At 49.6% G+C, this 23586-nt stretch overlaps 6 protein-coding genes across 6 annotated transcripts; 2 read left to right on the top strand and 4 right to left on the bottom strand.

Moving 5' to 3' along the window:
* Positions 1-380: 380 nt before the first annotated feature.
* V1518DRAFT_422458 (uncharacterized protein) lies at positions 381-918 on the bottom strand. Its single transcript, XM_066905460.1, has 2 exons — positions 771-918; positions 381-710 (listed from the first exon to the last, which is right to left on the bottom strand). The coding sequence occupies exon 2, from the start codon at positions 679-681 to the stop codon at positions 475-477; it is 207 nt and encodes a 68-aa protein (XP_066757317.1). The 5' UTR covers positions 682-710; positions 771-918; the 3' UTR covers positions 381-474.
* Positions 919-8637: 7719 nt separating this feature from the next.
* V1518DRAFT_407470 (uncharacterized protein) lies at positions 8638-10600 on the top strand (the record flags this gene model as incomplete). The annotated part of the gene is made up of 2 exons (XM_066901998.1): positions 8638-9265; positions 9321-10600. The coding sequence occupies 2 exons, from the start codon at positions 8638-8640 to the stop codon at positions 10598-10600; spliced, it is 1908 nt and encodes a 635-aa protein (XP_066757316.1).
* Positions 10601-11153: 553 nt separating this feature from the next.
* V1518DRAFT_397749 (XRN 5'-3' exonuclease N-terminus-domain-containing protein) lies at positions 11154-14651 on the top strand (the record flags this gene model as incomplete). Its single annotated transcript, XM_066901827.1, has 3 exons — positions 11154-11652; positions 11924-13577; positions 13656-14651. The coding sequence occupies exons 1-3, from the start codon at positions 11648-11650 to the stop codon at positions 14649-14651; spliced, it is 2655 nt and encodes an 884-aa protein (XP_066757315.1). The 5' UTR covers positions 11154-11647.
* A 51-nt stretch (positions 14652-14702) lies between these two features.
* V1518DRAFT_120772 (uncharacterized protein) lies at positions 14703-17528 on the bottom strand. Its single transcript, XM_066900692.1, has 2 exons — positions 15584-17528; positions 14703-15529 (listed from the first exon to the last, which is right to left on the bottom strand). The coding sequence occupies exons 1-2, from the start codon at positions 17248-17250 to the stop codon at positions 15013-15015; spliced, it is 2184 nt and encodes a 727-aa protein (XP_066757314.1). The 5' UTR covers positions 17251-17528; the 3' UTR covers positions 14703-15012.
* Positions 17529-17806: 278 nt separating this feature from the next.
* V1518DRAFT_377637 (CRAL-TRIO domain-containing protein) lies at positions 17807-18766 on the bottom strand (the record flags this gene model as incomplete). Its single annotated transcript, XM_066901586.1, has 5 exons — positions 17807-18044; positions 18091-18242; positions 18296-18424; positions 18478-18651; positions 18707-18766. 5 exons carry the CDS (start codon positions 18764-18766, stop codon positions 17807-17809), a joined length of 753 nt encoding a protein of 250 aa, XP_066757313.1.
* A 1096-nt stretch (positions 18767-19862) lies between these two features.
* On the bottom strand, positions 19863-23539 carry V1518DRAFT_422427 (Frag1/DRAM/Sfk1 family-domain-containing protein). Its single transcript, XM_066905459.1, has 12 exons — positions 23426-23539; positions 23324-23369; positions 23181-23268; positions 23051-23130; positions 22879-22995; positions 22613-22828; positions 22435-22561; positions 22286-22318; positions 22158-22233; positions 22062-22107; positions 21979-22007; positions 19863-21920 (listed from the first exon to the last, which is right to left on the bottom strand). Exons 1-12 carry the CDS (start codon positions 23474-23476, stop codon positions 19986-19988), a joined length of 2844 nt encoding a protein of 947 aa, XP_066757312.1. The 5' UTR covers positions 23477-23539; the 3' UTR covers positions 19863-19985.
* Positions 23540-23586: the final 47 nt, after the last annotated feature.

Genomic DNA, 23586 nt, shown 5'->3' with positions numbered 1-23586 from the left:
AGAGTCTCCTTTGGGATAAAGTGAATTATACTGCAGTTTTGCTTATTACTATGGCTGACTTATGCTGGCATTCTGTTGCAGAATCAGCAGGTGTGAACGACGAGTGGAACAGTATTTCGAATATATTGGGAAAATTCAGAGAACAGAGCTTGCTGGAATTAATGTTGAGCTTTGCGCATTTCTGGCATATGAAAGTCGCCTACGGGGCTATGCCATAGAGTTGATATTTGTACAGTTCTGTTGGTTGTCAGGATGTTGCTCTTGCTGTGTACAAGCAATTAATTGAGATTGTTACTATAGTTCCTAACAAATGCTAATTAATAATATAGATTGTAGAGTTTAATTCTCGATGATTTGAGAATGAAGGGTCAGGTCGTGGTCCAGGTGGGAGTTCCCACCCGTGAACAGAAAGGGGAGAAGATTAACTTATGTCTTCCAGATGAGTGCCCGACTGAGATGTAACCCTAACCGCTATTAGAGAAGCTGTTGAATTACCGTCAACAGAACAATACAAGCAACTGTACAAGAAAGCGAGCACAAGAAAGGGGATACGCTTAAAAACAGGCTTGCCCAAGATGAGAGACCGCATAGCTTCAGATAAGCCGAAAATAGAACGAGAGAAATAGTCGTTCTACAGTTCATCGCATAGTTGGCACAGGGGATGGAAGGGCAATCGCACATCTCACGAGCTACGCAAACGCAAGCAGAATGTATGGAGAGTGTATCTTTCGGAATGAAGCAGTTCAAACCAAAAAAATTGACGAGTCAAGGGAGAAATTAGAAGATATTGCAGTAATCTGGAAGATCTGCATAGTAGAGACTGGAGGACACACTCTTGGACACAGACGGATGACGTGACATTGCTAAATAAGACAACAGAATAGTGGTAAACTTCACAGTTAGACCTCAGAATTCCACTACATCTTGCACAGCATGTGCCGTAGAGAAACTAAGTTTGGTGAGTAGTGCGAATTTTGATTCTGCAGTTACCAATTACCATTCAGTGCGTAGGTATGAATGAAGCCGAATCAGTGATGAATGTCATGTCAGCTAGTACAGTAAAGTTTGCGACTCCTTTCAGTAGCTCTAGTGTCAATCATCAACTCAAGGGCAGAGTCTTTCCGCAGAATCCCTTGGTTTAATAGCGAGTCATTGCTTCATCACCGCCTGTGTGAAGGCTTATGTTGACGGTAAGTTTGCGGTTTACATTTCGGCGCGACTGATGAAGACGATTCCGCTTTCCTTTCTGAAGTATCTTCCCTTAAAAACTCATCCGTGATTATCACCGATGTTCGAATATGTCATCGCAGCAGTGTCTGTCTGGGTCTCTCCATCGAGCATGTTCGATTCTTCCACTGACATGTTTAGATCAGTAATTGCTAAAGTCTGATCATTGTTATGCACATACACGAAACTTTACTTGTCGCGCATCTGGTTGATATGCATACTTTGACTCATGAACGTCGTTTAAAGTCTCGTACCGAGCTTTTCAAGATGCAGATTAATTGCACGGCCAGTGTCTCAACTCATTCCTGTGACAATCGTCTTCTTCCCTGCGATGTCTTTCTGGCGGCTCTCTGGTGTTTGAATTCTATTTGACATCTTTCTTGCGATTTCTGCTGATGAGCTAATGGAAATTGAATGCAGCACTGGATCTGGCCGGCGGATAAGGCGAATTTCAAGTTCAGTAGGGATGGTTCTGACATAAGGATAAACTGCTGTATGCGATTTGATATTGTTGAAGTTTAGCTAATGTCATGCCGTTTATTGAAGACCTGGTGAGCTACGGTAGAAGCAGCGTACAGGTATATAGATTAGAAAGACTTATAAAATATCGTGGTCTTGAGTGAGCTCCTACAGAATAGCTTGCTCACAACAGGGGACACTAGACTACCTTTCAAGAACGTCGAGATCCATTTCCTGATGTTCTGCCCTCCCTGATGAAGACTGACATGTCCATCGACAGCACGAGAAGAAAGTTAGGCTTGCAGTTGAACACTGTAGAAGGAGTACGCTTGAGTGAACTAAGCTCCTGAGTATGACACGGCAACATGAGGAGGCACCGAGTTGTGGAATCCCAAGACTCTGTGCAGCACCGTCCAAGAGTTAGAGACGTGTTGATTAATGATGAGGTAGCATCTACGCTCAGCGATGTCACGGATAACACTGTGGAATCTTTGGTAACCTTTGTGATCTTCTAAATTATGTTTGATCAACCCTGATCACTGTTCAACTAGTGATAAGCCTCCACGACCTTCTCCAGAACTCAAGAACACCAAGCAATGGGCTATACCATTTGTGTATAAGCAGGCGCAGTAATTACCGCAAGTACTAACGTCATATATCTTCTTCAATGGACTTAGGTATCTGGATTCTGGTAAACCCATATCTATCTACGCAACTGCGCAAAAGAATCCTCTATTATGTCCCAGTAGGCGCACAGGAGTCACTGGAACGCAGAAGTTTTTGCGATACTTCTCACTTTGTTAAAATTTCAAAAATTCGTCTGACAACTAGAAGGAATGCACATTTTCTTCCAGATTGTCGAACTCAAAATGAAGTCCAAGTCATCGTATCGAACCCAGACACTGTTCTTGCCAACACAAATGTCGTTGGAATAGCGCGGCGGCATACTAGGGGCGGCTTCTCCTTTGTCTTCCATCGTAGGTTTTTGTTTTGGTTCATCTTTGGATTTAACTCCTAATATCTCTTTATCCGTGACAAGATCGTTGTGTAGACCTCTCTTTGGAGGTGTGTTCAAATTCGCGTTATCACAACGCTAGAATGGCAGCGTATTTCAAACACTGAAAGTTAGTCCAATCGGTTGGACACAACATATTATCCCTTGACTTTCGTACTCACCAAAGAGTCAAAGCGCTACTACACCGTTACACATACTGTGACGCTAGTGGTTATACCTCATCGCGTCAGTTAGATGACCGCCGAGCCATTACCACAAACTCGACTACACGTCGCATATAATCGGTGTTGCCTAGTGGTCTGTAAACTCTCCGCCAGGCACGTTGTCGATTAAACGGCCGCTACCCTTCACGACAAGCTCGACCATTTGCTCATCAGCCGTAATTCTGGCCGAAGTTTGTCTCAAGACACTTTATCCCCAGTTTTCATTGAACTAGCTCTCACCTGCCGACTATTCATGAATACCTCCACCATAGACTCCTATATTCATTCCAAGTCGAAAGCCGAAAGCTGAAATACTACACTGTAAAATGTATTCTGAGTTTCTAATTTACTTCCGTCCTCTAAAATTTCCGAAATGCATGTCATCAATAATATTGCCGCTGCGCGTCTAGCAAGACTTTGATTTCCAATCATTTTACTTCGCTTAAATGCAAAACCTTGGTTTTCCGCTATTCTCTAACGCGAAGTCCGCTTTGTGAGAATTTTCCGCTCGCCGCAACCACCATTCTCACCCAACTTCCCGTTCGGCATTACAGTTTGCTCTACTTTGTCTCCCCCTCTACTTTCTCGACCTATCAGGTTTGACGACTCTCTGCCTCGCATAGCGGCGCGCTGTTTCAGTCTGTCTCCTCGATAACATTGCTTCGTATCTCCCGCCCCACTTCAGTCACTGCTCTGCAACGTACGCTCCTCGCTTTCATGTAAAATCACGTCATAGACTCCGTTAAAGTTAGTATTGCCCTGCCGACTTCGTCCGCACAATTGACTCTCCTCGCGACCACCTTCTACGTTCAGTCTGCCGCCGTTATGCCCATCGACCATAATCTCCCAGCTGCCATACCGACATACCCGACTGCTTTGACTTCTTTCATCACTCGCCCTACACTCCCGCCTATGATATCCCGGGCCCAGCGCACTCCCTGTTCTACGACATCTAAGTCGTAAGCCCTCAGCAATTTCGTTTCAGCCAACACTTGTACTCATATTAAGTAGTTGCGGACAATTTCCGACACGGATATCTATTCGACAATCGCTAAATTTCGTTGCACAAGCTCCGCTCCTAGTCTAGCCCGCTCTCGTATCTCTTGAACATCGCCTTGTACCTCACCCTGTACCTCCAAACGGTAACTCTTGACCGCAATCCTCGTTTGCTTTAGCCCCACCCGTAGATTTTTAAATATCCAACTGGCACTATCTCCATGGGTTTAGAATATTAGACAACTTACTCTCATGTTTTCAAACGCAGTATTCTTGAAGTTTGTGTTGATTAAAATTCCCTCTTAAGATGGGTTACCATACATATTGACGATGTGAACCAGGTACATATACATGATGAAATGTCAAAGACAGTAACCCAAGATTGACTGGCGAGACCATTACTAAAGAGCAGACCAAATTACTGCAGTCACCCAGTGAGACGGCAAATTCGGTCGTATTTCAGATGTCTCACGCCTGGCTCACCACGTTTGTATGGCAAATATTGATTGAGTACAAGCTTGCGCAATGCGGTGTGAATCCCGCTTCCCATACCAATATCGAGTACCAACTTCGAGGAATCAAGTGCAAATTGCCACGGTGATCTGCCTGAGCTAATGATGACAGCATATTTGCAATCTCGTTGTGCACGCCGTAGGATTATTGAACAGCACGAAAATGACATCATTGCCGGAGACGATGAGCTGCAGCAGAACTACGCAGAGAAGCAAATTGGGACTAAAAGTTCCTGGTTGGGCAAGCGATAATTGTGGCAGTCGATACAGCTTTCCAGCTACATCATCTTGCCAGTACGGTGCACTCCGAAACGCCGAGCCGGCACGACAAGTTGCCCGCGCGCCTTGTGTGCCTCTCCTAAGCTGCACCGGTCCCCCCTCCTCTCAAACGCAGCTCAGCTTGACGACAGCCACAAGGAATGTAAGATATTCGCTCAGTCGCATGATCTCTTTTCTATTTTAATTGTGCCTCTATCGATAAGATCAGTATTAGCCCAATTGCAAGTAGCGTGAATCGCTCACAACTGATATGATGCCGAACGCAATCAGCTCCAAATCTATCCGTACTTCCCCGACAGCCCACAATGGCGTCACCGATATCTAGGTCTACCTGATGAAGATGCCACTCACATAAGAGGCGCTGACGGACGCCAAAGGCTGCGAGGTACTACGGCGGCTGTACACTACCGTCCGCGCTGTCCCTGACGAGTCACTTGTCAATATATCCATCGGTGATATGACAGTCAGATCTACTATTATAAACGGAAAAGCAGTTGGCCCTATCTCCCCTTTGACTTCAGGTAGCACGGCAGGATGCACCCACCACAAGGCAAGCCGCTTGTGCTAATATCTTTGGAGAATCACTTGGTCGCATGAGTACACATTGGTCTGAGCCATCACACGCTATCAGCACGTTTATCAGCTTCCCACCAACACCCATTAACTCACCTGGATATAGCTGACGAATGAATGTGCATATATGCACGTGTGAATGAGCGAGCAGTGATCACTGTCGCAGACTGTTGGTGTCAGATACGCGCTCTCCATAACTATTCCTCGTCGGTGGTATTAGCAGCTCATTGGACTAGAAACTTACATTTCAGGCAAGTCACCTCATTTAGTGTGAGTTACATTTTGTAGCAGAACATCAACATGTTCCGGCTCAACACTCGACAATAATCAAAGGTTGCTAAAGATATAGACACCAGACAAATACCAATATCCGGCAGATAAGCGGAAAAAGGTACAGGAACAGAGTAGCGACCAGCAATAGCACGGTTCAAGGTTGGGGTTATACAGACTTCATCTTGATTCGTGAAGCAAGAGCGCCATGAACTTGCCACGAAGAGCGTCGAACTGGTGATCTCGTCCAGCATTTCTTCCCCTTCTCGTAGATTTCTATGGCCCTGGAATGATCGAGGAAGTAGGTAATGATCATTGAGTGCATCGGGGCTACTAAATTATGAACTCTTGCGCGAAGTCCTGTTATGTTGGCGGTGAAATTTGGAGTGGGAAATAGGAGTATCTATCAGATCTACTGATTTGACTTTCCAAGTAGTTAGAAGACATTGATATTGGCAATTTCGTATTATTCTTGCTGTATTACAAATATTCAACGGCGACTGCAGCTGCGTAACACCATGAGCTACGAAGGAAGTCGTTTGCTGGTTGCCCGATATACTGCTAACATGAACGACACATATACCAATGTGTTTTTAACCGTCCCAATGTAGAGGGTGTTCAAGATAGGCATAAAGGTCGTATATAAGTGTAGATCCGAATTTCGATCAAGGAATAGCGTCTGGAATAGATGAATGTCGCACATTACTATCAGCTACAGTGCGCGCTTATATGTTAATATTCTCGGAAATATTCGAAGCAAAACATTGCAAATAACAAAATTTTCCCCATTTACTGGAATCATATTACCATGACTTTCCGTGAAACTAACATAAGATCTTCTGTTCGTCCGATTACGTACAGTATTGGCCCTTATTATGTTAAGCGGCAGGTGGGTGTACCAAATGAGTCAGCATTTCTAGGGAAGCGCACTCTGACTTAAAAAAGCCAAGGAATCTCGCGGGACTTGCTGCTCCAGAGAGCTCTCTGGTCTTGTTAGCATCCCACTTCACATGCCGCTGCTCTGCAGTCCTTGCTGCTCAGGGTTACTAATGTCTTAAATGGCTCGCCTAGCAAGCTCGCAATATGACCAGCGTATGTAGCCTGCGCTACGCAGAACTCCAACAGAGGTTGCTTGGCTGTTGCTGCAGGTGATCGAAATTGTTCCGCACCTTCTTATGGCCGATTGCCTTAAGACTTGGTTCACACGCAATAACTGTGTCTAGTCTTGAAGTCACTTCGAAACATACCAATCGGCTGTATATACAATGTCAAATACCTAGGCATAAGAAGGGCTGTTAGAAAAGGCTTGCTTTGCTTGCATGTGTTACGGAACGTATTGAGACGACTGAAGCTGGAGTCGCCGTGCCAGTTAGGGGTATCGAGCTCTGAACGAAAGCAGAGCGCTTCTCTGCGGCCACTGAATGCGGTGTTGCCGGTCGTTATCCGAGGTATCAATATCGCCGTTAGCGATCAGGTACGTGGACCAGCGGCCATTCATCCTCGAGATGAGAGCATAGGACGAAGCTCTCAACACCAGGCGATGCGGCCAAAACTTTCCGATCTGTATATACCATCTTGGCCAATAAAGGTGAAGACTTGATTTTATCTCTTAACCGGGTTGACGCAAGTCATTAGATGTCTTGTCCCGCGACCCTACAATTGTATCAAATTAGTCTCTCTAGTAGTGTGTTCCTTGATTTCAGCTTTTGATTTCGGCAGATTAAGCTGATCATGCCTAATGTGCACGGACGGGTCTTCATGGGGTACTTGCATCTCAAACTAGAGGAGTGCGTAGCGTAGTCTGCAATGTTGCAAGCATTACTGACAGTCTCGCGTAACGTTTAATTACTGGAGACATACTATGCTATCAGCGCGTGGCAAGTCGGTTGGTTGAATGTCATTATCACGTGAATGCGTGCTCACACTGCATTGTGACACCGGTATTGTGCACGCCAGCTGTTCTGCTTCTCCGCGATCTCTCCGTCAGACGAAATGCAGTAACTCAGATGTTCCAGCTATAGGGATATATAGTAAAGATGCTTGTGTACGACCCCGCATCTGTATGGATCGCAACTCTTCTGTTATGGCAGCTGGTAGCAATATGCGAGAACTAGTAGATCGGTCTCATTGGGCTTCGCTTCGACATTCATTGCTGTGCCAGTTCCACCCTTTGTGCACGACTAGCATTTTATGACGTCAGATACTTTGTATGTTACGTGCTTGTATTCGCTTTGTATCCGTCGTGCTTTGTTGCTTTTGCCATCGTTCTGCACTCCGCAATCTCGTTCGTCTTCTGTCAGCTGCTTTGGTATACTAGGAAATGCGGATTGCATTATTTTTACGCTGAACGCGTATCTCTACTTATTATTAACGTTGTTTTGCTGCTTCGGAATATGGTGTGTCATATACATACCGATTATCAATTAATCAGATAGGATAGAAGGAACATTCGGACAGCCACCTTAAACTGGATCGTCGCCTGCTTTGATCTGGCCAGATCTTTGCTCTTACGTCGTTATACCTGTCTGTTTCCCGTGCTTGATACAGTATGAACAGTATTAAGAATAAAATAATGATATATACATGGCTGCACTTGATTACATGTCGGAAGAGTTCGTAATGGCAAGGTATTCATGATCTGTGACGGATATGCGCTGCTAAGGCTATCTTCAAGCTCTTCCATTCATAAAATTTGGTACCTTTTAACGTCTACTCCCATCTAAACGAGAATAGATAAGATGAAAAAAGGTCAGTCGCTATTCGGCTGACATCCTTCAAGACTCCCACTATGGCTCATAGATTGAGCGATCTCTTACGATGGTTGAACGTCTTGCAATCCGTCACGGGCGTCCTGGCCCGCAACTTCGTCCTAGAGCTTCGGTAATTACTGTATCCGGTAGCGAAGGGCTCGGCAATCGGTTGCGTTTACGTGTGACCGCGATGACCTGCAAGTCAGTATCATGAAGAACAGCGCGCCACGGTAAACCCTTGCCCGCAACGCGAAAAAATCCCCGTCGCCTCACGCTCCTTTGCATCGCCAGCCTTCCTCCGCCTCCCCAGTCTTTCCTAAACCGCATCCAGGCCACAGCTCCGCGCTGCTGCCATGGCTCCGCTCACAATGACCGCCATTACGGGCACAGTCGGCAGCCACACTGTCGACGAGTGTCTCGCGCATCCGCTTACATTTAGACTTGCGCGTGATCCAGACGATGCTCTCTTGACGGTCCCGCCATCGTCTTTTGTCGTCCTGGACGCGTCAAAGAAAGGTCCCAAGAAGCGTGCAGTTTTGGAGACTATAAACACAGTCAGTCCTATTACCAACGGTGGCACTAAGTCACCGTTGAAGCGCAAGTCTGAGACTGCTAAGGACGAACTCCGGGAGGAACAGGAGGACGACTCTAATAGCGATTTGGAAGTCTCGTTCAAGGAGCCTGATGAACCGCTTTATCCTAAGCACTCACTGCCGTTGGAGTGGACTCAGCGCTATGGCCCGACACCTGGCTTCATTAATAACGGAATGACCTGTTACATGAACTCTGTCCTGCAAGTCATGCTGCACGTTCCTGCGTTGGTCGACTACCTGCTGCACAAGCATCGAAGTGAGCATTCCAGCAGCTCAGAATCCGAATCCTGCTTTGTGTGTACTGTCTGCACTCTTGCCGACGAGCTCTACAGTGGAGGTAATCGCAGGAAACCGCTGTACCCACGGGCGATTCTAAAGAGGCTAAGAGGTATGGAACTGCTTGCCAGTGTCCCGATTGTGAGGCGGAGAGCTGACTGGTATAGCTGGCGGAGCCAAGTTCTCCGAGCATCGTCAAGAGGACGCGCATGAGTTTCTGCGGCACTTCATAGATGGCATGCAGCTCGCCGTCGCGAAGAAGAGTTTGCCAGAGCCAGTGAAGGAAACATCTGTGATCCACCGTATATTTGGTGGCAGAGTCCGTCAACAGATCAAGTGTCGCACGTGCCACTATGCTTCAAACACTTATCAGCCATCCCTAGACATTCAGCTTGATGTTCGTCGAGGCGGTCTGAGCGTTGTTGATGGGCTGAATAAGTTCTTCGCCGGCGAGGAGCTCAGCAAAGTGCGCGGCAATGCATACAAATGCAGCAAGTGTAAAGCTCATGTTGATGCGACGAAGAGGACGTTGATCTACGACGCGCCTGAGTACCTCACTCTGCATCTCAAGAGGTTTGATTTCACTCTACGAGGAACTTCCAAGATTTCGGATTTTGTGCGATACCCTAAGACACTTGATCTAGCGCCGTACTCAACACAGGGAAAGACGCTGATATACAATCTGATCGGAGTTATTGTGCACCAGGGCCGACGCGCGTCGAGCGGTCATTATTACTCGTTCTGCAAGCTGTCCGACAACTCTTGGGCACAATTCAATGACGAAATTGTGGACCAGGTCACCGAGAAGACAGTGCTTAAGCAGGAGGCCTACATGCTCATTTACGCTCGTGCACCGAATGTTCAAAGAGCTGCCTCGCCTACCCTTTCTTCTCCGACAAAGAGAGCGAAGATGAGCGCTATTACTGAGCAGCAGAGCCCGATGTTCAAAGTCAAGGAAGAGAAGGTTCACAATAGCACGAAGAATGATGAAAATCTTGGAGAAGTGATTTCGCGTGAAAAGTTCGAGAATGGCGATATCGTGGTCTCCAAGCCTGAAGAAGAAGGGGATGATGATGAGGAAGCCACCGCCGAAGTCAGTGATTCTGAAAGCGAAGACAATGAGGAAGACAAGAGCGCCAAGTCCGCGATCGCACGGCAGACCCGCGCTCCATCCTCTCCATCACGAAAGAAACTCAAGGCTGATGATCGCAAACGAATAGTTTCCCAGAAGAAGAGCATGATTCAACTGGGGAGCCTAAAAAAGGCGCGAGAGGCGCGCGAAGCCCGCGACCGCAGCTTCTCGAAAGTTGGACCGAAGAAGAAGAAAGTTCTGAGTCCGTTCCAGCCGCAGAATCAGCTCAACAGATCTCCGCTTAACGAGAGGGCCCACGGAAATGGGAACGGCAAGTTGAAGATTCATCATAGTATGAACGGAAAATCGAAATAGATATATCGGCGTTTGGGTTACTAAAATTATGTTGTGTTGCCGGGGATAATCGTGTCTCTGGTGAAATGAGACTTCAGGGACGCACTGTTTTGGTTTTTCTTATCGCTGTTTTGTGTATATCTCTTATGACTTTGAATCATCTTCCGAGGTACCTCGCAGATGGCTCTCCCAGCACATACTTGGCTCATTTATAGAGTTTCGAGGGCTGTGACGTGTTGGGTGAGCGCGACTGCTGGCCCTCGTGGAATGGGCACATTGTAGAGTTGATGTCGTTTAGTAAGCTTATGATGTTGCCAGAGAATATTGCAGTACTTACTAGCCGACGCCGGAAGACTAGTGTGTCGCACAGCCAAACTGACACTGGCCTTGAGTGCTGGACTAAGCGGACGCGTGTAGATGCGTTTGCGGATCACAAATAGAGCCGGCTAACTAAGCTCGACTGACACTTACGGTAGCTGTAAGCAGTTCCTACCTGATCAGATATTAAATGGATAGAGCCGAATATATAGATCTGAATAGGTGACCGGAATTTGTATGTTCGCGCTGCTGACGCATTACTGGGTGTCGATGTCGAAGTACAAAACACTCACCGCTGACATCGAGTCTCCTCACATTTTCCACTTCACAGGAGTATTTTTCACACTATTCTTCTTCTCAACTCCCCATCCCTCGTGACATCGACACTTGGTAAGTTTACCTCTTCTACAGCCAACAATAATGTCTTGACTTCTTCAATTCCTTTTGATTAGCTATTGTGCTATGATGACTAGAGTGCATTTGGCTCGAGAAGTCTGGTCATGTTGAGAATTTTTCTTCCCAGCGTGATCAGGCCTCGATGTGGAAAAAAACACGCTACCTTTAACTTTTGTCTGAGTATGATTCTTGATCTATCACTTGCAAGAACATTATTTTCGGCTGGGATCACATATTACGTGATTGCTAACTAGTTTCTTAGATCTCTACTGCCGTCGGCAGCGTTGTCCACGTCCGGTTCTCAACAAACGTACCTCCCTTATTTCGGTTTGGGATATATAGCAATAGTACTTCATGGGGTTAGCATTTCCTTTTCTTATATATCTTTGTCGCAAATCTGTTTGATTTGTGCTTGGACTTTGATCCGACTGGCGCTTGGCTTCTGAAATAAATGTTGAGTTGTTTCTGCGTAATATATCTTCCACCGCAATTCCATTCACTACTTCAAAATTGCTTTTGTCTCGTTCATTTGTAAAACCGTCGGTCATAATACCACACAGACAACCAGACTTGCTTGGTCTATGGTGGCCGCACTACCCTGGCATAATAATAACTCATCTCATTGTCTAGAGTTCCCGCTCTATTCCGATGGCTTTCTCGAAAGTATCCGAAGATCGTGACGCCTGTTATCGAGGAGCCTGATGTCGAAATTGATGGCTTCACGTATCCGGCGGACTACTTGCGGCCGAACCCAAATGGCGAGCTTGATAACTTGTATCTTGATATGAACGGTATAGTTCATCCTTGCAGTCATCCCGAAGGCCGTCCTCCCCCAGCATCGGAGGATGAGATGATGTTGGAGGTGTTCAAATATACCGACAGAGTCGTCAGCATGGCGCGACCACGGAAGGTACTGATGATCGCGGTGGACGGCGTCGCTCCAAGAGCAAAGATGAATCAGCAGCGATCGCGGCGATTTCGAGCTGCACGTGAGGCGAAGGACAAGGACGAGCAGAATGCTCGAATGATGGAAGAGATGGAAGCGGTCGGCAAGGTCATCGACGACAGCATCAAGGAGAAGAAGTCGTGGGATACTAATGTCATCACGCCTGGAACGCCGTTTATGGGGAAGCTTGCTGTATCTCTTCGGTATTGGATTGCTTACAAGCTCAACACGGAGCCCGGGTGGAGAGATCTTGAAGTGATAATATCGGATGCGTCCGTACCTGGTGAGGGTGAACATAAGATCATGGAGTTTATCCGCAGTCAACGACAGTCGCCATATCATGACGCCAACACGTCGCATGCAATCTACGGACTGGATGCTGATTTAATCATGCTTGGGCTCGCTACCCACGAGCCCTTCTTCCGAGTACTACGCGAGGACGTGTTCTTTCAGGAGCGCGGACCAAGGCATTGCCACATTTGTGGACAACCGGGTCATATTGCTGCGAATTGCACGGGACAGCGAAAACAACTTGAGGCGCCGCAGACTATTTCCGAAGAGGTTGGAAATCAGAAGAAGCCTTTCATATGGCTCCATGTGAATATTCTACGCGATTATTTGCAGCAGGAGTTGTTTGTGTCGCGACTGCCTTTTAAGTTTGACCTCGAGCGAGCGATTGATGACTGGGTTTTTATGTGTTTCTTTGTCGGTAATGATTTCTTGCCGCATATCCCGTCCCTCGAAATCCGTGAGAATGGAATTGACACGCTGATCAACATTTGGCGCAGAGGACTCGCCAATATGGGCGGTTATCTTACTACAGACGGACATGTAAATCTGAAGAGCACGGAATATTTATTGCGGGGACTAGGCATGCAGGAGGATCAAATTTTCCGACGGCGGCGAGAAAGAGAAGTTCGACAGAACAGCAGCCAAAAGCGCCGACGACTTGAAAATGGAAACAGCATGGGTGACGGTAGCAGTAGTTATTCCTCACCGACTCCATCTAACGGGGTTCTTCCGGTGGTCAAGCGCGGTCAAGTCGATATTGGACCGCGTAACTTGCCGACTGATATCCCGTTGTTCACGCCACAGGGTGTCGCCGTCGGCATGGGCTCGGGCGGGAGTCCGAATGGCATGAAACTGGGTGCGAACGTGCGTAATGTGTCGTCGATGGCGGCCAAGGCAGTTGTGAATAACGCCAACGCTGCGAACAAGAGCGCGGCGTCATATTTGCGAGCTCAGTTATTTGCCAAGCAACAGCACCCGTCAAACGCTGACGACGGCGATGACGACTCTGCACAGAGCACGACGACGGCGACGACGGCGCCGACCGAGGTCTCTGACGATGTTACAGTTGATGTGCCGGCGACGCCTGACATGAAATCTGGCTTGAAACAGAATGCGAGTGACGAGTTCACGCCGAACAGTTTCGGCGGCAAGCGTAAAGCGGGCGATTCTGATGCATCCACGCCGGCTGATATGGACGAAGATTCTACAGCCGAAGACGATGACGGCGTTCGACTATGGGAACCAGGTTATAACGCTCGATACTACGCGCAGAAGTTTAAAGTTCGCTCCTCGCAGGAACAAGAATCAGTGCGGAGAGATATTGTGGAATCATACGTGGAAGGTGTTTCGTGGGTGTTGCTGTATTACTACCAGGGCTGTCCGTCCTGGACGTGGTTTTACCCTTATCATTACGCTCCTTTCGCTTCAGATTTCACGAATATTTCGGGTATCATAGTAAAATTCACCAAGGGCGCGCCGTTCAGGCCGTACGAACAGCTGATGGGCGTGCTCCCCGCCGCGTCCTCGCACACGCTTCCGGAACCGCTTCGTGAGCTTATGACGAAGGAAGATTCTGTGATTGCGGACTTTTACCCGGAGGACTTCCCGATCGATATGAACGGTAAAAAGATGGCGTGGCAAGGCGTCGCGCTACTTCCGTTTATCGACGAGGCGCGGTTATTAACCGCCGTGGGAGAGAGGTATCATTTACTCACCGACGCGGAGCGCAAAAGGAACTCGCATGGCAACGAGGTTCTCTACATCTCGGGCGCGAGCAAACTCGGCGCCTCGGTGCTCCGCCGTGCGTATAATCGAGCGCACACATCCGTCGACACCGAGGAAGTGGTCACGATCCCTTTGCATCCCAAGGTGTCCAACGGGCTTATCGGCTTCGTGCAGCCCGTCGAAGAGTTCACGCAAGGCGGCGTGATCCCGTTTCCACTGGCGCCCGAGCCGGACACGTTTGCGTCCCGCGCTCTAGTGAAGGAATTGTTACGGTACACGGATATTCAGCGGGATAGCTCCGTGGTCGTGTACTACGTAATGCCTCCTGTGCGGTTTGTGAACAAAAGTATGCTGTTGCCGGGCTATGTTGCGCCGCCAAAGGTCGTATTGAGATGAAGTGTGTTTGTGTGAAGACAAAAGGTCGTGTATCGCGAGTGATAGTTACTTTGTAAATTATACCTTTTAATGATAAACCTGCTTTACAAACATACCATAGCCGCCGGCTCCCTACTCTCGTCTTCGCAATGCAGATTGGTTATTTACAAATACAAAGTGAAATAACTTCCTTACCTACACGTCAGAAGACAACTCCCAGGCTGTACAATTATGAACAAAGTTGCAAATCAAAAAGACATATCGTGATGCCGAATCATAAAGAGAAGCACGCAGACACGCAACGCCGATATAAACAAGAAACACAAGCAGAGCTCCGAGCAATCATCAAAACAAAAGAAGTGCAAGAACTGGACAAAAAGGCTCAAGGACGGAGGTAGAAAATATTCTCGCCGTCGTTGCCGTTATGTTCATCGTCGTTGACGAGAATATCTTCTGCCATGTCGCGCAACGTCATGAGCGCGATCTGGTCCTCGATGCTCGCTGTAGTGCTAAGGTATGAAAATTGCTCGTTCGCGCGCACGAGAGCGGCAGCGGACGCGCGTGCTGCAGCGTCGATTCCATCGGCAGTTGCAGCAGGAGTGCCGTTCACAGCATCGCTATTCGTCACATCCACATCCTCATCCCCAACGAGCGCCGCCTCTTCCTCCGGCTTTATCAACTTCACTTGTGCGGTGTTGTAAGAACGGCAGGTGTCGCATTTTAGCCCCAAAAAGTGGAACGACACATTCGATTTGGCGGAGCAGTCGTTGCAGGAAATGACGGAGCGCCAGTTGCAGTATGGCTCCGGCAGACGCTGACGTTCGATTTCACGGTCAAGCAAACGAAATTGAGACTCCATATTGATGACGGAACGGGCGCATGTGGGGCATTTAAATGAGCTAGAACAAGGGGGTCAATAATTTAAGGAGGAAGTTGGATATAAGGGAACATACTTCTTGGTATGCTCGTAGTAGCACTTTTGGTGGATTGAATGGCCGCAGGACATGAAGACCACGGTCATGGTGCTGGTGAACATGTACTCGCCGCATATAGGGCAGTTGCACTCTGTCGAATGCTCAATGCATCTGTGTGCGTTCTCAAGCGATATCGACATGCACACATTACAAGTCTTGCAATGAAAGAAATCTCGGCCAAGGCCCTCGCCAATCCGGCAGATGCCGCAGTCCGCGCAGTGGTAGATTGATTTGTCAGGGTCATCGTCCCACAGCTTGCACTTGTCGCAGTAATATCGCGCGACACGCATACCGCAGTGCACGCAATCTTGCGCGGCGGGTTGGGTATGGAGGCAGTACATGCACAGCATATTTTTTGTCTCGTTGCGCACGAGTTGGTGGTCAGTTTCGACGTCGTCGTGGCAGAAGCGGCATGGGTACCATTGGTCGCAGGTCGAGCACTGCAGCTTGACCCCACGCTGGTAGTGCGGGCAGCCGCGGATCTCGTTGACTTCGTCAAACCAAGTCGATTCCTTCTCTTTCTCGGTGAGATCCTCGTCCTCGGCGTCGAATTCATGATCAATATAGAGGTCATCCTCGGCGCGGTCGTCCTCCACAGAGCTGCTATGTACTTCGTCGGGTGAACTAAAGAGGTCGCCTTGTAGTCTATAGTAGTCCTCCGTCATGAGCCTATGCATCCGCATCGCGCGCTCCTTATCCGAGATCTTCATGTTCTGAATCTCAAATATCTTCGCCCGCAACTCCCGCTCCTTCTCTTCCGACAGAATCAAGTCCACCTGCGTTTTTCCCTGCGCCGATACCGGACTCCTCGCCATGTCACGTGTAGGCGGTCGAGCCGGTGTACGTGGCCGTCGGCGACGGTGGCGTCGAGTTGGAGTAGCTCCAGTGGTGATTAAGTCCTCGCTGCGGATAGTGAGTTCGTCGTCACTGTCATACTGTTCTGCTCTAGCGGAGCGGTCGGTGGCTCCGGCCATGTATGTGGCGAAGTCAGTGTCGATAACGTCTTCGTCTGTGCCGCCCTCGGTGGCAGCGAAAAGGTAGTTTGCGAGGTGTCGCGGGAATGAGAACGAGGGTGGCATGAATGAGAATGAGGGCGGAGAAAACGAAAGTGGGAGCGAGGGGGCAGAGAAGGAGGGCAAACTGAGCGCGACCGAGGACGGGGTCGGCATCGAGGGAATTGACCTCGTGGACAGCCATGTCGAGAGCTGTGGCAATGAGGAAGAAAAGTTAAAACCGGAGCTTTGATGTGTTTCTTCTGAGAAGCTCTGCGACGATGACGCGGGTGACGTCGCGGACGCAAGTGTTCCGCGGTCGCCAGCGCTGTTGGAGGGGGTTATTATCGCCTCAGAACCCTCATCGTCGGTATCAGACTCCGAATCGTCTAGGTTGAGCAGCCGCCTCGGTATGAAGTCCGGCAGCCGGATAGACGATAGCGGTGGAAACCCGCCAATGCGCGAGAGCTGTGGAATGTAGTTGCGCCTGTCCGCGTCGTTGTCGGCTGCGGACGCGCGACGCAGGCGCCGCGGACGTCGCGTGGACGATGGGACCGGCAGTTCCGGCGTGGCTTTGGGGCCAGTTGCCACTGCTGCAGCGGCGCCAGCACCAGACACAGCCGGGAGCGAGATAGCAGGTGTTGCTGTCGCCATATGGCTGGAGCACTTGAATGACGTTCGAGCCTGCGGCCGGCGAGGGTGGTGGAGGGACGAAGGGTGTTGGGTGTAAAGGCGGTAAGGTGTTGGGACAAGTGCGGTGGGCCAGCCCTAGCGTGGATGGTTTCGTGAACGCGCCCAGAACCAGGCTGCCAAGTGATCAGTAAATAGGCCCCTTACTTGCGTTTGATGCCTTTCTTTACGCTCTCGTCTGCGGCACATGACGGGACCAGACGTTGTTGTCGCGAGATAAACGCGTCTTGATAATTATAATCGCACGCTCAACAAAATCACGGTAAGACAACTTTGGGGCACGCGTTCAACAACAAATATCTTAACGGCTGTCTGAACAGAACATATTCCGCTTTGTACCACAATGACACCACGAAGCGAGCGACGACTAAAAGTCACAGATAGATAGACAAACACGAACAAAAGAGACACAAAACAGAGGGATGTAATTACAAAAGATGTCTAAGGGTGCCGTTCGCACATATACACTTTTTTTTCAAGTAAAAAGAGATTATTACATATATAAGACGACGGTTGTCGCTTACATGTACTGCGGGTCGTGCCATGGGCCTGCGTCGGACAACTCGCAGCCGCCCTCGCAGTCACACTGACCGCCGAACTTCGAGGGCAGGTTCTCTACTGGGATCTGCTTCACGAGGTCAGGCTGGTATCCGCTACCGAGGATGAAGATCTTGGAAACGGTGACAGGGTCGAGAAGCGGGCGGATAATTCTGAACGCGGTGGAGAAGCCGAATGGCGCATTGATTATGTAGAATTTGCTGTGATTGTCAGCAGGTAGTCAATGGCGAAACAAGGGTGACTTACCCCATGCGCTCGGGGTAGTAGTTCTGGCCGATGACAGACGCCTCACGGACGTACTGATACACCTGCTGGATGCTGGAGATGCCGACACCCTTGAGATCCATGATCGTGCACGATGTCTCAACCAGCACTCCGGCCTTCCGCGAGCAAGCAGGCTGCGATTGTTAACATTCCATCCGCTCAGCACTGTGTACGATGATCCACTTACCAGCCGCTTACTAACGAAGGTCTCGTACTCCCACACCAAATTTTGGAGCATCCGCTCAAAGGTGGTGATCTTGTACATCTCAGTTAAGTTCACAGCGCCGAGCTGCTCGATGTAAACCGGTCGGCCGTCCTGGTGTATATCGTCAGCACAGATGCACACGATTGTAACACCAGAGCACTTACGACATCGGTTTTGTGGTAGTACTGGGGGTAGTACTTTGACACCAAGGGCTTCTCGTCGTAGTGGAAAGTTGCCATAACATCATCGACCTTAAAATCATCCCTCCACTTCTCGCACGCTAAGAACATCTCCTTCGCCTTGGGCACATCGAATTTCCGCGCACGCAAAAACCGGAGCTGCGTCGTTGTTAATTACCTCCTATTCCATTTGTGCACCCAGAAAACAACCTACCAGCGAGCAGTCGTCCAGCCGCTCCGTGCATCCCGCCGCCTTCAGCTCGTTGCGAAGCATGCCGACCTTCGCTTGTTGTTCGAGGGACACATTTCCAGGGAAACCTGAGGGCGCATTAGGACCGTAGGAAGTGGGGATGTCCGACTCGGCGGTCTCGGCGGGGGCGGTCTTGGGGACGGCGACGGGGATAGTACTGCTGAATTCGCGTGTCGCTTTGTTAGACTTGTGGTCTCTATGCCAATGCATTTTGACCCGTCGCGTACACGAGGGAGAAGAAGTACAGCGCAGGTGTGGATAAGATGTGCGGAGAAACACGATCGGCACAAAATGACGTGGCGCATCGCAGTCCTGGCGCGCGATCAACTTACACACACCCAGCTCTTCTCTCCTCTTCTATCCTCGCGTCGCCAAAGGCATTCAATCGAGCTCACCTCTCCTCCTACGGCAATGGCGGTTAGCTTGCACAGTGTAAGCGGGGCACGCCGGCAGACGCGCTCGCAGGACGCGGCGACGGGGAGGCATAGCACCAGAGTAGAAAAGAGGGGAACATACCTCCATGATGCGCGGCTACAGATGGATATAAAAAAAGGAGGAGTCGTCGGACGCGGTGGGCGGGTGCGGGAGGCGGTGTGTTGCTGCGGTGGAGACACGCGACGCGGTAGGTTTGTGGTGGCGGCGGTGGTGATGGCGAGGACGCAGCGATTCCTCGTCGTCTTCGCGTCCTCAAATACACAACGCCGCACCGGCCTCCTTCGCACCACTTTTCTCTACGCGAGCCCAGCACTTCTGAACGGTAGACAGCATCCTGAGTTGACGCTATCACTGTCGTCTTTACTGTCGTCGCGAGTTGGCGCGCGTGCCGACGCGATAGCCGTTGCACACTGCGCACCGTGCTCTCACTAGTTGCTGTGTGCCCCGAGTGCATTCTGCCCGTTGCGACCCGCTACAACTCTGCTTTTCTTCTACAATGATACCCTCCTACAGAAAGAATCGCTGCCCTCAAAAGGCCGTGTGCTGCTGCCCATCGGTGCTACCACAAAAATCTTTTTTCGCAGAGACGAATACGGATTAAACGCGCGCTCTATCACGTGCAATATCGCGCTGCAACGCTCAATCCGGCCCACCCAATGATCGCGTCGTGAAGCGACTACTAGCCTTCTTCTCAAACTATATATATTAGTATACACAGCAAGTAGTATTTTCTTTTGTGCATTATGTGGACACGATGAAATCACTATTATATATCGTCAACCCTCCTTCATACACATTCCTGAAATGTTCACGCGTAGTATCGCGGCTCGTCAAAGACGTGGTACCGATGTCCGCGCACGCCCTCGCCTCTGAACATGGCTGGGTAGTGATACACTTCCGGTACATCTGCCTCGGGGATCTGCGTATTGCTCGACGTGGCATCCACGCCGACTACGAACTTGCCGGTCTGGATCTCCGTGTCGGTGATGGTCGACCTGCTGACACGTGCATACGCGACGCGCTTGATGCCCTTGTACAGAATGTACTCACACCATCTGTCCCAGTCGGACGGGTCGATATCGTTCATACCGGTGTGCTCGGACACATAGGTCAGGTAGTTACCTTCTAGCGGCTTTGTTACGAGGTAACTCAGAAGAATCGTCGGGTTAGAGCTTCCCGCCATGATCTCAGACACGCCGGCGGTCTGCAGTCGTCGATCTTCGACATCCTCCTCCTGGCCGGAGTGAAAGACAACAACATCGACAGGGTATCCATACACGTCCAACGTCGCGTGGATCGCAGGGGCGAGTTCGCCGACCGGCGACGGAAGCAGGTGGTGCGTGGAGTTCAGGATCGGGAACTTCGACAAAAGCGCCGCACCCCACGTGTGCTTGTTCGGTCCTGGACCGTAGTCAACGTACATGCCTAGCTCCTCTGCGATCTGCTGCGTCACATCGCGGTTGCCCATTATGACGCGCTGCGTGTCTGACTCGAGCAACCCGACAACATCGAGCTCAAGCTCACGGATTGCATCTGCCATGCGTCCTTCGCTCGCCCACATATCGTTGTCAAGTCCAAAATGAATCGTCCAGATACCAACAGTCATCAGCTTGGCCTCGGGGTGGTATGGCTTGGGCGCGTCCTTGTTCACGCGCGTGTACGCAATACCAACCGTCAGCGCCGACAAGATCGTGAGCGCCACTACTGTCGACGAGTGCAGCTTGTTCAGCACGTTACTGCCCTTCTTCGTTGCACTGCTGCCGCTACGCGGCACCTTGCTAGCACCGTAGATGCCAAGTCCGATCAACGCCATGGATGCGCCGATGAGAATATCCGTGCGCTCACGGAGTAACGGACCACCTGGCACAAACGCGTACGCCACTACCCACACGTGGCCGAGCACCAAGAAGCTGTAGATCAAGAACGCAAATCCAAACGTGCGTCCCGCCGGGTGAATCGACGCCGACTGCAGAAGCGTAGGCACAATGGACATGATGTACACAGTGAAAACTACAGATCCGATGTATCCGGTCCAGTCCTCGAACTTGTACAGCACAAACGCGCCTGCGCAGCCGACCAAAAATGGAATCCATCCGCCGACCGCATTTTTCTTGACGACGCCAACATACACGCCAAGGATCATCGCGAGAATTGTGACGGCGCCATAGGGCACCGGCAGAGGCCCGGTCAGCGGGTATCCGTTCCACGCGAAATAGATCAGCGTGCTTGAATCGGACAACAGTGAGTGCAGCGTGAACAGCAGCGATCCAAGACCGGCAGCGGCGAACACGCTCGTTCCACGCTTGGACGACGACACAGTCTCGCTTGAGCCCACCTGCGGATGCGCAGCCAGCAGCGCCGTGACGATACCGACGACAATACCGGTCTTGTTCCAGCCACCGTTCTCGGCGTGCATAATCGGCCACACGGGGTTGTTTGCGTAGAACGCAAACTTGGCGATCACTGACATAATCAAACCAATCGAGAACGCGGTGCCCTTTTGCAGGCCCAAATAAGTCCGCGAGGTGATATTCCAGAACTCGACGGCAAGCGCAATCGTGCCGAACATCGTTCCGGCGGTGACCGTCAATAGACGATCACTAGGACCAGGAATAAGGTAGGCAAGCGGACCAAGAAGCTGGCCCAAGTAAGCTAACTGCGGGTACTTGAAGAAGAAAGAAAATACGAATGGGATGCCCAGTAAAAATGGTGCAATAGTCGAGAACAGAGTCGCCTCGTATCCCTGTGCCGATATTAGACTTTACTCCGAGAACAATCACACCATTAATCCAGCGACTTACACTAACGCCCATGTACCACAGCGGGAAGTCTATAAAATATGTCAGAGATCAAACCATATCACCGTTTGTAGCAGGTATCTTACACCAGATGAGCGTAGTTAGTCCCGACAGCGTCGTCCAGAACATAAACTGCAATATCAGCAATTGAAACAAAAAATTCATCTTTGATCTGTACTAACCGAGTTGTAAATAGTGCTGAAGAATCCGAAAAAAGCGGCAAGGCTAAACGCGCCCAAAACTCCTGTCTTTGCTTCACTGCTCAGCTCGTTAGGGTAATTCGCAGAACTGTCAATGGATCGTTACTAACCGGGAAGAAGAGGAGTTTACGGAGGACGAGAATCTAGAAAAAATCATGTCTCAATATTGCTCGCTCTACTATGACGATGACCACACACACGTAACTCCGATATGCCGATATGTTTATGACCCATTTACACATTGAATTCAGGTACGTACCCAGCTGTGACACCATCCATGTCAACAATTCTAATTTCAAATGCCTTGAAATCCAATGCTGTGACAGAGTCGTATGCGACGTCGAAGAAAATCAACGACCACTCGAAGAATGCATATGTCGTGTACGCTATAGTCTATTAGTATTCTATACTTGGACCATAGACTAAGAATTGCATACCTCCCGCGATATGGTTGACCTTGTGCTGAATAAAGTAGTACACCAGCGGCACAATCATAGCGAAGAACGAGTATCCGTATATCTTTCGCCATTTCTTGGCCTTCGTGCCGGGCTTAGTCAAGTAAATGCCGCCTAAAACCCATGGGATCGTCAAGATCATGTACGAGATCATGAAAATATCGTGCCAGTCATGATCGTCGGTCGACGTAATGTAGACTGTCCCGTTAGCAAATATCCAAGCATCGTAACTTGAGACAAATTCTTACCCCATCCACCACAGGTGAGAGTCCGCACCAAGCCAACGACGCCATGAATCTTAGGAAACAAAGCACCAGGTTTGCTGAATAGCAGGTACGTCAACAACAGCAACAGGAATCGAGGACCTGATAGCGAAGTCAGCACTGGCCTACGTTCATAACTCATGCATGTCCAACTTACCCGCCGTCAGTGCAATGAAGACCTGAAAAACACTCCGTTCGGGGTATCTGTCGCCAATAGTAGCAGAAACCGACGGAAACCTGCTCGGCATTAGAAAGATGGCGTAACTAGTAACGTCGAGTGAACGAACCATTCCTCAGGATATCCGAAGTACTCATTCTTAACAATCTTGTGAAAATGTAGGGACATTCCCACTACAAGAGCACTAAGAAAGGCATCTGCATACTCAATTAGTACAATCTCCGAGTAATCAGCGGATAGTAGACAACATACAACCGGCGAACGTGGAATGCGCATAAGATATCCACTTGCCGTTGGCCTGGAGATAACATTAGCTGAATCGAACCTCCCAGCTACGGTTCGAGAATCACCTACCGCGACGACTACGGTGCCGGGCTTTGTCAATTTCGCAGGAGCACCCGACATTATTGCGCCAGGTGGAATGGCCCGCGAATTGGCAGAGGAGGGGAGCTGACGAAATACGTGGAGAGGCGTGCCTGGGACAAAGTTGTAGTGCCTCGGGTAACCTAGCTTGA

Source organism: Limtongia smithiae (genome assembly GCF_038497785.1).
Source record: "Limtongia smithiae strain NRRL Y-17922 unplaced genomic scaffold V1518scaffold_14, whole genome shotgun sequence".
Classification (NCBI taxonomy): Eukaryota; Fungi; Ascomycota; class Lipomycetes; order Lipomycetales; family Lipomycetaceae; genus Limtongia; species Limtongia smithiae.
This window is presented reverse-complemented; position numbering and strand designations above follow the sequence as displayed.

Excerpts from the sequence above, each read along its gene's own strand:
- V1518DRAFT_120772 (XM_066900692.1), bottom strand. The coding sequence starts at position 17,250 with ATGGCGACAGCAACACCTGCTATCTCGCTCCCGGCTGTGTCTGGTGCT. Across the intron at positions 15,530-15,583 it reads TACTACGAGCATACCAAGAA|CTCATTTAAATGCCCCACAT; the intron begins GTATGTTCCCTT and ends CCCTTGTTCTAG.
- V1518DRAFT_422427 (XM_066905459.1), bottom strand. The coding sequence starts at position 23,476 with ATGTCGGGTGCTCCTGCGAAATTGACAAAGCCCGGCACCGTAGTCGTC. Across the intron at positions 23,131-23,180 it reads TTCGGATATCCTGAGGAATG|GTTTCCGTCGGTTTCTGCTA; the intron begins GTTCGTTCACTC and ends AATGCCGAGCAG. Across the intron at positions 22,562-22,612 it reads GGTCAACCATATCGCGGGAG|CGTACACGACATATGCATTC; the intron begins GTATGCAATTCT and ends AATAGACTATAG.
- V1518DRAFT_422458 (XM_066905460.1), bottom strand. The coding sequence starts at position 681 with ATGTGCGATTGCCCTTCCATCCCCTGTGCCAACTATGCGATGAACTGT.